The following is a 12,887-nucleotide window of genomic DNA, read 5'->3' on the forward strand; positions in this document are numbered from 1 at the left end:
GTCCAAAGCTCCTATAATCCGAGACTTAGGTTCTCCCACCCCAGGTCACTCCCCGGGGCATAAGAATTACTACTCATCCCTCAGGCCTCAGCTCGAAGGTTTCTTCTCTAAGAAGCCTGCCCGGCACTCGACAGGCCGAGCCGGGCGCCTTATCCTGGGGGCCCCGTGCCCCCTCAGTCTGGGCAGAGATGACACCCGGAGTCGGCGAGGGTGCCCGCCCCGGCCCCCTCGGGTGCAGGAGCGAAGCCGAAGTGCGCAGTTATAGCGTCCACGTGCTAGGCCTGCGCGGGATTGGACGCCTGCTCCTCAGACGGGAAGACTTTACCTCCGTGAAGCCAGGAGTCCCTCGGAGCTCCACAGGCCTCTTTCCCGGCGCTTCCCGACACGCCCCACCCCTCCCTCCCACCTGCACTTCCGGTTCCGGCATGGGCCGGAAGTGGGCGGGCGGCTGCGGCTGCGCGCGGAGGAGGTGGAGGAGGTGCCGGGTGGCAGCTTCCCGCCCCCGAGCCGGAGCAGGTTCCGAGCGGAGTAGAGTGGAGGTCTTCCCCGGAGCGTAAGTGCCTGAGCGGGCGCCGAGCCCCCACCATGGCCCGGAACACGCTGTCCTCGCGCTTCCGTCGGGTGGACATCGACGAGTTTGACGAGAACAAATTCGTGGACGAACAGGAGGAGGCGGCGGCGGCGGCGGCCGAGCCAGGCCCGGATCCTAGCGAGGTGGACGGGCTCCTGCGGCAATATCCTTCTCCCGCGCGGCGGCCCGGACTCCCCTTTGGCCCGGCCTTCCCACTTCCCTCATCCCCGGCTCCGGCCCTTCAGGCCGACCTCCCCACTCCTCTCAGGCCCGGACCCCTCAGGTCAGTCTCCCGACTCCCTTCCGACCTGGCTCTCCTCGGGCCACGCATCCCCACTTCCCTCTGACCCGGCCTCCCCACTCTCCTTGTCCCCGGCCGGAGCCCTCGGAGCCTCCCTCAAAAGCGCGGCCCCACGCGGCCCCCGGATCCTGGTGGGCCGGCCTGCTCGGCGGCCCCAAGAGCGTGCCGGAGGGGGCCTCCGGCTCGTAGGCCCCTCACTCTTGAACGAGACCTCTCCCCTTTCTTCCCCCTTGCCTCCCCACGCCCTCAGGCTGGCCCTTCCTTGGGCGCCCGATCACCCCATCCCTCCCATGCGGGAAACGGGGCTATACTCGGGCATGATCGGCGGGAGGCGCCGAGGTGAGCCACCGCTGAGTAATTGAGCGGCCAGGGCGGCTCCCAGGCACAGTCTTCTCGGGCCGGATTGCAGCACCACCTGAAAATAGGTGGGTGGATGGCTGCGGGGAAGAAAGGCCCCATGGGGGGAGCCAAGGCTGCAGCCTTAGTCCAGCCCTGAGGTTTGAGATCGCACCTCCCACCCCAGAATCATTCTGACCCTGCGGCTTAATGCCACTCTTCCTCACCTATTCTTAGTTATGACCATTCATTGGGCTTTGGACCTCGATGGTCTCAGCCACGTTCAACAAGTGAGTTTTGCCCCCCCCCCCCACGCATAGGCTTCTTGTGCAGGAAGCAGTGGAAAAAACTAGTCGTTTAGAGCTAAGAAAAAACAGCATAAAGTGAGATGTAAAAGTAGAGCCCCACGACTGGAAATGACTGTTCTGTGGTCACAGAAAACAAGCATTTAGAAAACAAGATTAAAAATAGAGTTGGCTGTCACAGCCTGCTTGGTCCCATAGCAGTTTGAGCACAGGAAACTGACTTATTCTCACAGGAAGGATTTTTCTTTATTCAAATGGTGTTACAGGAAGTGCCTACCCCTCCCCCGCACTGGCCAGGGCAGGGTTGGAGGCTCATGCTGTACTGTATATAAATCAGGTTCTGGGTGTTTAGTCAGTTGACTCAGCTTGGGAAGTCGAGCCCATAGACTGCCTTTGGGAGGAGTCCTACAGTGTTCCTCCAATGTGCCTTTGAAACAAAAACCTCCAGACTTTCTTTGTTTGAACAGAAATGTGTTTTCAAAGGTGGTGATTCAAACTTGTATTTCCTGCCCCATCAGGGTCACCCTGCTTACCCCATTGGTGAAATGGGGCCATGAGAAGGGCCCCCATGAGGGAAGGGTGATTCTGCAGTCTGGTGTAGAACCTGGCTCATGGGCAGGCATTGCTGAAAGGACTCCAGCGTCAGGCCTGTGGCCCAGACCATCCACAAAGGGGGAGGGCAAGGTCCGGTTATCTGCTGTCTTGGCCTTGGTGCTGCAGAGACTTGTTGAAGGTCATCTCTTGATACGCTCCTCACATGATAGGTTCCTTGAGGCTGCTTGGAGACCTAGGCTTAGCACGTCAGGGGATGGTAGTTTCTCCACTAATGACAGTGTCAGAAACCTTGTTACCATGGAGAGTGTACCTCTTGGGATTGGGGAAAGGGAGGTTAGCAAATGAGAACTGAAATCCTGGCAAATGTGGGGCCCAGGAAGGAAGGAGGAAGGAGCTAATATTTGCTGAGTCCCTACCATGTGCCAGGTCTTGGATTTATGTTACATTATTAAACTATAGAAAGGGCTTCTAGGAGTCTTAGAACAGAGGTGAGGGGAGTAGGGATAGGGGTTGGTTGATTGGAGTGAGGGGATGTAGGGAGTGGGCCTGTCCTAGTACTGTATAGGGAAGCAAGTCATGGTGGGAGATCACACACATGAAACAGAGCGTGGGCTGTGCATCCACACAGACCCAACTCAGTCTTCTATAGCTGTGTGACTTTGAATAGGTCACTTACACTCTCTGAACCTCAGTATCCTCCTGTGTTAAAAGGAGGAGAACCAAGCTGGGCTTATAGGTTCCATGGGACCATCACTGGACAACATACCAGAAGGCTTTAGCACAGTGCTGGACATACAGTAAGTGTCCTGGACATGCACCTTGGGCCTGTGGGTGGAGTGGCAGCAGGGGATTGTAGAAAGAGCTTGGCTTTGGAGTCAGGCATCCTTGTGTTTGAAGGCCAGCTGGACAGCTTAGCTTTGTGACCTTGAACACATCATTTTCCTTCTCTGAGCCTCAGATTCATTGCCTTTAAAATCAGAATAATGATTCTTGTCACAAAGAACTGTTAGCAGTGATGACATGTGAAAACACCTGGGCACAGGATCTGAGATCTTGTAGGGATTTTAAAGAATTGGCTCTTTTTCTTCCTTGCTGAGGCACCTTCTGGTCCTCTGGAGGGGGATCTGTCCAGAGCAGTAGTTTTGAATGATTTTGCAGTCTCCTCCCTTTGAGGAAATTTGTCGATGTTTGGAGATACTTTGTTTGTCACAACTTGGGGGGTGGGAGGGAGTGCTACTGGAATCTAGTGCGTAGAGGCCAGAGATGCTGCTAAATATTGTACCATGCATGCACAGGACAGACCCCACATCAGTCATCTGGTCTAAAATGTCAGTCGTAGTGCTGTGGTTGAGAAACCCTGATCTAGAGGAGACCAGGGGCTGGGCACAGTTCCTTGGCCTCCACAGCCTGTTCTCTGGAAGGACCTAAAACCAGCTGAGACAGAGGCCAGCTTGATAAATGGTATGCCCCTCCCTACTCCCCAGTTCTCCCCAGCTGCTGAAGGCCCCCTACCTATCAACACCTATAGTGAATGTTTGGTAGAGGGGTGCTGCAGAGAGATTAACTCTAAAGCAGTGACTCTTTTTGCCCCTGTGGACTAGTTATCCTACCCTTACCCATTCATCTTCTGAAATATTTTGTTTCCTAACTGTGCTGGTTAGTGAAGAGCGAGCGCCAGCCTTCGTTTCCTCTGAAGCCTCTGGGACTCTGCCTATTGCTCTGGGATGTCAAATTCGAAAAGAGTTCTGAGGTAGAAATTATCTGTGGCTGATAATCACACTGGCCCTAACCAGGCTGGGAAAAAGGAATTCCAAAGCTGACAGATACAGGGGTGTGGGAGAGTGGGCTGCCTCTCAGATTGGAAGGTGGATCAGAGCCCAGCAGGGTGCTAGGGAGCTCCACAGGGGTGGCTCCCTGGGTGTGTGGGCCCAGCTCAGTCAAGATGGAGGCCACACTAGGGAAGACCGGGGACTCGGCTTTGCTTGGGAGGTTCTGGCTGTTCACACATGGGTATCCCTGCATGAACAGGAGTAGAGACCCGATTGGGCGGAAGCCATTTCTTGTTCTATTTTTGAAGCTTTTTGGCTGAAGCCAGTGTTTCAGATGAGGAAATGAAAGTCAACTGATGTAATTCAGTTTAAAATAGGTGTCACCTTTGGGGACCTAACCCAGATTGTAATTTTCTTTTGAGCACTGGCTATTCAGAGCTCAGCAAAGATTATGTCAGGACTCCAGCTAAGGTTTGGGGAGCAAGGAGGGGAGGATTGATTCATTTTGTTGGCAAAAGGTTCTTTTAGATTGTTAAATTTCCCCCAGTTGGGACCTCACTGACTTGGGTAGGTCTTGGAGGATAAAAGTTTTAGCACATCTTAATTTCTTTAATAGTTTAACTGATAGAAAACATTGGATTAAGAGTTAGGAGACCTCCATTTGTGCCTTTGTTCTTCCCTTTTGAGAATGAGAAGATGAAAATGATAACCTTACTCGGTGGTCGTGAGGGTCCAGTAGGGCAGATAGGGTGCCAAGTAAGTGCAAATCAGCTCAGTCAGATTTTGCTGCAAGTTACCCTGCGGGGGCGGTTGCTTTGCTACTCCCTTCCCGGGAGGGAGCGAGTCCGTGTCCAAACTTGCTTTGAAGGGGAAGGTTTCGGGGCCGGCAGAGGAGGGGTTTGCAGGTTTGGCAGAGATGCCCCACCCACCCTCCGTGTGGCTCAGGAGAGCCTGTAGGCTACCCTCTGAACTGGCTGTGCCCACCGGGAGGCCACAGTGGGAGGCGGGTGGATGTGGATAGATGCCATTTGACTCCACTCTCTTGAGCTCTTTTTGAAATGAGTTCGTTAATAAAAGCATGAACATGCTAGAGCCTAGCCATCCTTAACTGGGGCTGATGCACAGGGGACATGCTTCGGGCGTTTCATGCAGCCTTGCGGAACTCTCCCGTCAACACCAAGAATCAAGCTGTGAAGGTAAAGGGGGCTGAACTGCAGCTCTGCTGGGTGGGTGTTGGGACCAGGGCTGTGATTGTCCAGTGTGAGCTCCCTGGGACTCTGGACAGCATCTGTTTCATCTCTGCATTGGTGAGTATCTACCAAGGAAGTGAGTTGGCACCGGGCTGTGTTTCCACGGAAGCCTCCTGGCGCTCCTAACACCCAAAGCTGTCAGTGTTCATAGTAAACGCTCCCCAAAGAAACGTTCACTCCTCCCCGTTCACTCCTCCCCGAGGCCTCATGGGGTGAGAAGTCAGCCCAGCCCTTCCTGATGAGCAAAGTTATAAATTAGCTTGCCATGTGGGACTTAGCAGTGGTTATGCTTTTATAAGCTATTGAATAAGCTTTATTTGCATAAGGATTTTCAGTGCTTTTATGATTTCCTGCCTCATAAAAACTAGGTGAGACCATACGGTTGTGCAGACTGTATCCGTTACGTTGTCTAAAAGCTCATCGCTGAGACTGTCTAAAATTTGGTCCAGGGAAAGGGGTCTCTTTGGAGCTGGGGTTTTGCCATCTTGTGATGGCACTTTTTTTTTTTGATGGCATCTTGATATAAATGGCTGCACCTGTCAAACACGGAGGAAAATGGCCCCTTTTTTCCATGGAGGGTGAACACAGACAGAAGGTGCAGCCAAGTAGACCTGTTTTTTTTTTTCAGTTTCCACAGTTATGATCCTGTAGAGTTGTTTTTATTTTGTTTTGTTTTTTTGCGGTACGCGGGCCTCTCACTGTTGTGGCCTCTCCCGTTGCAGAGCACAGGCTCTGGACGCGCAGGCTCAGTGGCCATGGCTCTCGGGCCCAGCCGCTCCGCGGCATGTGGGATCCTCCCGGAGCGGGGCACGAACCCGTGTCCCCTGCATCGGCAGGCGGACTCTCAACCACTGCACCACCAGGGAAGCCCATGATCCTGTAGAGTTTTAAGGCCTTGCTGGTGTCATCAGAAATAGGGATGCTTCTCCCCAGGAAACTGCTTATTTCCCCCAAAATAAGTGGAATAAATTACTGGCTTTGAATACTTTGGGATACTTTGAAACTTAAATCAATAAAAGAATTTCACTTAAGCATTCCAAATGAATTAGAAATTGGGCAGTGTTTCTAATGAGTTCTGACTACTTGGTTTGGTGTTTCTGAGCCTGCAGTGCAGGATGTGGATATGCCTGGGCCATGGCTCTAGGCCTCACTCCCTTTCTCTTTCCTCTGTAGGAACGGGCCCAGGGCGTGGTGCTGAAAGTGCTTACAAATTTTAAGAGCAGCGAAATTGAGCAGGCTGTGCAGTCACTGGACAGAAATGGCATTGACTTGCTTATGAAGTACATTTATAAAGGGTTTGAGAAGCCCACAGAAAATAGCAGTGCGGTGTTACTCCAGTGGCATGAAAAGGTATGTGAACATCAGGCAGCCCACTGAGTCACCCCAACCCCAGGGTTCAAATCAGCAGGCCAGGCCATCCCAAACAAACAAAGGACAGTCTGATAGGCATGTGAGAATAAGGGGCCATGCCTTAAGCAACCTGGGACATCTGAGCACTTAACCTCTCCCAAGGAAGCACCTGGTAGGGATCTGCCGTCTCTGGTAATCGCCGTTGCTTTAGCTGCTGGTTTGTGCTGGGCAGGCATGGGGGCAGGTGACTTGGCGTGGTAAGGTAGAGGCAGGCTTGCTGGTGGCTGGGACTTTGTAATACTTTCTTTGGGCTTGTGGAGGTGGTGGTTGTGGGTCTTAGATTCAGGCTGAGCCCTCCCATTAGCTCTGAGGGCTTCCTGCTCCAGCCTCAGCCTCACCAGGCCCAAGGGGGCAGTGGCAGATACCTTGGCAGTGTCTTTAACAGGGCCTTCATCCACCTGAAGCATGAAAAGCCTGTCCTTTGCTTGGGTCAGTATAAGAGCAGGGCCTTTCATCAAGCCTGTGTCCTTCCTGAAAGGCTCTGTTGAGTTTTAAGGGAGTGGCCCTTACTGAGGGATCGGTCGCTTGGGCAGCCTGGGGCTGGGCTGTGGCCTTTGGTCCTGCCGGTGGGTGTGCTCTGCCAGAAGGTGAGCTCCTAGGCTTAGTGGGTGGAGGTGGTCGTGGGGCTCAGGGGAACTGAGTGGTATGGAGGCCAGGCTCTCTGGTCCCTTTAAGGCAACTGGGTGCTCAGCCCTGTTGATGTTTCAGCTCTAATGGGCCAGTGTTTGTTTAAGTGCCTACGGCTGTGCCTGTAGGCTGGGACATGATGAGCTTGTCAAAGGGAAACTGGGGGTCTCTGTGTGAGCTTGGTAACAATGTTCTCAAGCCCAATTCTCCTGCCTCAAGAGCTAGCAGCTCTTGGGAACCCTTTGTTCCAGGACAGGGCTCCATCCCCTGAATGTGGACCCTGTTGGCACCTCTTAACCGTGCTCTCGTGGGAATCCTTTTTCAGAAGGTCTATGACATGGTCAGGAGCGCATGGTCCCATCTTCCCTGGCAAGCTAGGCTCCCCTTGTCCAACCAAATCTCAACTGACACCTTTTCTTTTCCTGCCCCTACAGGCATTAGCCGTAGGAGGACTAGGCTCCATTATAAGAGTTCTTACAGCAAGAAAGACTGTTTAAAAAAAAAAAAAAGACTCATGTTACCTTGAGAAGAATTTTGGATGCACAGGCTGTTGAAGAAGGGATTGACAATGGACCATCTTCCTCAGAACTCCCAAGTAAACTATTTCAGGACATGCATCCGCTAAAGTGTATTTTATTTTCAAGGTGGAGGGAGAAATCGTCTTACTGTTTCCTAAATCCTTTGCAGGATCTGATAGTCTATGCCTTTGTCCACAAGTAATGCAGAACTGACATTGTGACTGTCTACCAGAGTGGCTGGCCCGCATTGGTCAGGTGTACCTCTGTGCACTGCCTGTGTAAAAGCGGGGAAGGATGACTTGGGCAGGTGCAGATTCAAGGGGTGTGGTAAAAAAGGGAGAGCTTGGTTTTTGTTGAAGTGGAAAACCCCCAAGGGTTTGTACAGACATCCCGACCTCCCAAAGAAGGCGGGCTCTCTTGGGTTCATTGTAAAGTGCCTGCTGCATCAATAAAGCTCTTGGCTTATTAGTATATACTCTGCAGTGTGTTTCATGTATATAAAAGAAATGGGTAATGGATGGTAATGAATGAGAGGTCGCCTGTTCTGGAAACTGGAATGGAGGGGGTAGACGTGTGTCCCCACCGAGCCATGGGAGCGAGCGTGGCATTCCAGCCCTCCTGCCACAGCAGTACCTCAGGCCTGGGCTGCAGTGCTGCTGGCTGCTACAGAGAGCTGTTTTGCTGAATAACTAACTATTTATTGTTTTTACTTCTTTCATTTGTGTGTAGTTTTGGAGCTTATTTAATAAAGTGCCAAACATTCAATAATTGACCTAAGCTTTAAAAGTCTTCAGTTTGTGTGACTGCACTTGGAGTCTTTTGGGAGCAGGCTTAGACGGGCCCAGTCACCACCTCCTGACGCTGGGTTCGGCTGTTCGGCAGGAACACTGTGATGTTGTTTTCTTTAAAGGGTTAAGAGCCAGAAACAGGTAGCAATCAGCCTATAGATATAAAAGGAACATTTTGTTCCCTGTAACCACTAACAGTGGGGCCTCTCTGAAGAGCAGAGATGCTTTTCTTTCCCTTTTGGCACATGTAACTGCTGTTTGCTAAAGGCAGGGACCCCGTTCATGTCCCTGAAGCTCTTTCCAGTCATGTGGGCCTTGGAGATGGAGGTTGACCAAAGTGACAATCCTCCCAACTCCTCTGCAGAACCCCACCCTTCCTGGGAGGTAGGACTGGGCTGCTGGCTTCATTAAATTACATGTAATGTTTATTCACCTAAACCTAATCTGGGGAGGTGCTTCCTGGAAGACTAGTGTTCTACAGGCCTTGAACTTGGCCTTGGGAGTTTTAAATGTGAGACACAATGTACTAAATTTAACAAGTTAAAGAAATACACCAAACTATACCAATTAAATCCACTGCCTCTGGATTGAAGAGCTTTAATCAAAAAGTGTATTGCACCACAAGTGAATTTTCTACAGCAGTTTTAGATAATACAATCTCCCTGTGTACAACATGGAGGGTGAGATCAAGATCCAATGCTCATATAAAGGACTATATATACTGTCTCTATCACAGAACTTTTTATACAAGTAAAAGTGCATCAAATCACTTAGAACATTTACTCCACTCTTCTTAAAGCTGAAGGAAATTCAACATGCAGGAGGAAAGCCTGATTAGAATGAATCCTCCCTGTGCAAGTACAGACTTAGTGAGGGGCCCCACAACCAACGACGCCTAAAATGGCCGGCGAACGTGGGTGGTGGGTGAGACCAGCTCGAGGGCTGGAGAAGCCACTGGGGAGTCGGGCGGGGCTCCCACGGCTGTGTGGTAGTCGCCTCTAGCAAGCCCTGAACTACCCAATCTTAGGGACTCTTTCCTGGAAGAGCTACCTCCTATTCATCAAAATTATGGAACAGAAGGGACTCCTGTTTTGTGTCCCCACCAGATATATGGAAAACAGCATTCTAAACACAGGTGAGACATCTGCAGGGGGAGCCATAGGAGGAGGTAGGTAACCGGAGAATGGGTCACTTGGATGGCAGAGAGCCCAAGTGGGGACGAGGGTGATGCTGCCCTTGCTTGGTACTTCTAGGTCCACGGAACTGTCTTATGTTAATTGCAAATCCTTGTTTTCCTGTGAGACATACTTTATTTTAACCCTAAACATAGTTGAGAAACATAACTTTACATCATTGGATAACTGATGATAAATTTAGGAGCTCCAGTTATTCAGTTTTTTATTTAACCAATAAAACTTTCATCAAACTATAACTCAATATATGGTTTCCCTTTAGATTTGATAGTGTGCCTTATCCAGGGCAAGCACATTCCCTTTTCTTTATAATGATAACTAATACACGTTTTTATCAGTCAGTTCCAGAGCCATTTGCATGCTATCAAGTACTGCAGCCAGCTGGGGGCTGCCTGGTTGCCATACATGAATGTAGTGTCATCTTAAATATTTGGGGGTAGGGTGACAGACAGGGAGAGACAGTGGCTCCACTTACAAGGCAGTCCACCCTCCAACGTTTTGGTCAAGCCTGGGGAGAGGGACAGCTGCTGCTTCCTTTGAATACAGCAGACTGTCCTTAGCAGTAGAAAATGTGATTAGCATTTGCTCAGTGTTACAACACAGAATTAAGAGCTAAACAAATGAAACACCACCACTGCTTCAGAGGGAAGCAGATGCCAAAGAATGCTAGTGACATTACAAAGGGACAGGGCTCCCAATCTTAGAAATAATTTCCTCTTGATGCTCTGATTTTCCTTTAAGAACACCAGTTAAATGGATTTTATAATACAGAAGACACGTTTATAATAGCAAGGAACTTTAGCTATAAAAAATAGTTTAAAATGGTTTACCAGCAACCTATCCAAGACAAGTACATTCATTAAAAAGGCAATTGAGTGTATTTGGTACTAAGGATCTTTTTATACATTTGCTAGTTTTCTTCAGTAAAATGAGATACTGTCAGAAAGGTGCATATTCATTAATCCACACTGGCCCCAGAGTACCTTAAAGACGGACACAACTAAAGTTCTCGGTGGTCTGGGAAACGACGTGAAATAATGTTTCCTTGGGAGAAAGGGTTAAAAAGCTGCTTCTAACTCATCTGAACCCAAACATACTGAAAGGGAAAGGGAGTTTTTAAAGGCCGGCCTCACTGAGTTGGCTCTTCGTGGCAGAACTAGGTGGGTCTGGGCTGCTGGGCACCATCTTGAAGGGCTGTCTATGTCCAGTGTCATCACCACACGGTAGATCAGCCGCCTCCTCTCTGACACATGCTGAGGGCTTCAGCTTTAAGTGCTCACCTTGAAAGAGGATTCAGGGGCAGATGGGTGCTGGCCAGAGCTGGGATTTTAGCAGCACTGTGGAAATGTGGGTGGTGCCAGAACCCTCTGGTGACCAGAACAACAGGATCAGCTACCTCCTGAGGTTCTTATCAGTCTGCAGGAGTGGGCCTTAAGTCTTGTAAACAATGTTCAGATGCTTGTACAAAATACTGCAGTTACAGTGATTAAAAACCCACCCAGACTGGTGTGTCAGTGTTCTTTTCACAGAAAAAGTGTCAGCCCTTGGAGGTTCATCCTTGGGTGGTGCCGCCTAGGACCATGGTATCCGAGGGTTGGAGATGGATGGCCGGATGCTGCCCTTGGGAGCTGGCTTGGACCCAAACCACGACATCTGGGTTTGAAACAGGAAAAGCTCCTGAGATGAGAATCAGGACTAGGTACGAAGCAGCTGAAAGAGCCCCTCCCCAGCCGTGGGCCGCCACCCCTGCCCTCCACACACCCGGACTCTGGCTGTGAGCAGAGCAGTGAAGACGATGGTTCTGGTAACCAGTGTGCAGGGCTGCAAGGCCCATTCTAAAGATGGGAGGGAGACAGGAGCAAAACCTGAGGTGACAGGAACAAGGGAGTGGAATTTAGGTAACATTTCCTTAAAATGTTTTCTATTATAGCATTTACGCAGGTACTTTTTGAATATTTTTCATTTTTTAACAAAGTCTGGGTGCTGGCCAGACCTGGGGCTGTTGATGAGGTGATACCAATGAAAGTGCTCTGGAGAAGAACACAAGGCCCTGTTAGTCAAGTACAGCAGAGACCTGTGGGCACAAAGCATGTCCTCGGTAAATACTACCCGAGTCCAGTTCATCAACCAAAAGCACCTTCCAAGCTAATGATGCAGCTGTGGGCTGGTCTCACCTGCCAGGGCTGGGATGACTGACTACATTTTTTGGGAGGCGGACAGCAGACCAGGAAACCCTACCTTATACTCCAGGGTTTCTCTGAGCATGTTCTCCTCCTCTTGTGAAAAGTTCAGCAACACTGACACAGCTTTTATAAGATGAAAAGCCTGAAACAAAGCAAATCTTGCTGCCATGGGCCTCGGTCAGTTATCAGGCGGTCAGGGGGCTACATGGCAGCATCTCCTGGTCCTGCTCCTCCTGTGCGCTCCGAGCTTGGTCAGCAAGGACCACGCAGAGGGTGGAGGTGGGCATTCTGAGGTCTGCTGGTTCTTTTCCTCCCCCACCTTTTACTTCGGGGACTGGCGAGACCACCAGGACGACCACTGCAGCCACCTGCTCTTCGGCAGGAGGCAGGACTGCTGGGCGGATTCAGTTCCCTGGACTCTGGCCTTAGCATCCGACCCACATCTCCTCCCAGAAGCCAGTTCCCTACTCGGTGCCCCCTGCTTGCTGCTCAACCAGCAGGTCAGTGCCCGCTGGAGAAATGACTGAGTGCTCACGTTGGTGGTCAAAGCGGAATGGGGGACAGGAAGAAAGAAATGGATTTGGTGGGAAGCCAGGCAGGGCGCGGACAAATGAACCAGGCCCTGGGGTGGAATTCAGTACCCAAAGGGCAACTCAAAAGCCTTTTACCTCAGATTCGCGACAGGACATGAATTTTAAAACCACATGTTTGAGGTACTCAAAGTTGATCTCGCGGGCATCAGTCAGGTCAGCATTATTCGTGACAGAAGGGGCCATGTTTGTCATTTCAGGCCCAGGCTTCTCCCGGACTTCAAAAAGCTCGTTATCGGGTCTGATTTTCTGAAAAACCAATGGAAGGATGCTACATTGAACCCTTCAAGACAGGTTCGAAAATCACAGGGGAGATTCACTTGGCCCTGGCTGTGATCACCTGCAGTTCTCTGCCACACCCTGCACAGAGTAGGGCGAAAAGGGCCCCACCTGCGAAGGAAGCACCAACACCTGAAGAAGGCAGGGTGCTGGCTGAGGAGGGAGAGAGGTATGTGGGGAAGTTCAGCCACTTCCTTTACCCGCATCAGGAC

At 50.8% G+C, this 12,887-nt stretch overlaps 2 protein-coding genes across 2 annotated transcripts in view; one reads left to right on the plus strand and one right to left on the minus strand.

The window, feature by feature from the left end:
- The first annotated feature begins 467 nt into the window (after positions 1-467).
- ARPC5L (actin related protein 2/3 complex subunit 5 like) lies at positions 468-8,118 on the plus strand. The gene is made up of 4 exons (XM_029203600.1): positions 468-734; positions 4,961-5,033; positions 6,261-6,437; positions 7,559-8,118. The coding sequence occupies exons 1-4, from the start codon at positions 586-588 to the stop codon at positions 7,619-7,621; spliced, it is 462 nt and encodes a 153-aa protein (XP_029059433.1). The 5' UTR covers positions 468-585; the 3' UTR covers positions 7,622-8,118.
- Positions 8,119-8,997: 879 nt separating this feature from the next.
- GOLGA1 (golgin A1) overlaps positions 8,998-12,887 on the minus strand; it is a 52,464-nt gene continuing 48,574 nt past the window's right edge. Inside the window, exons 21-23 of the mRNA XM_029202980.1 lie at positions 12,475-12,645; positions 11,862-11,948; positions 8,998-11,276 (exon numbers count right to left, since the gene is read on the minus strand). Coding sequence (XP_029058813.1) covers positions 11,196-11,276; positions 11,862-11,948; positions 12,475-12,645 — 339 coding nt within the window. The 3' untranslated portion in view covers positions 8,998-11,195. The remainder of the gene's footprint in view (positions 11,277-11,861; positions 11,949-12,474; positions 12,646-12,887) is intronic.

The sequence above is a fragment of the Monodon monoceros genome, unplaced genomic scaffold (genome assembly GCF_005190385.1).
Source record: "Monodon monoceros isolate NGI ecotype Baffin Bay Population unplaced genomic scaffold, NGI_Narwhal_1 Super_Scaffold_5, whole genome shotgun sequence".
In the NCBI taxonomy this organism is placed as follows: Eukaryota; Metazoa; Chordata; class Mammalia; order Artiodactyla; family Monodontidae; genus Monodon; species Monodon monoceros.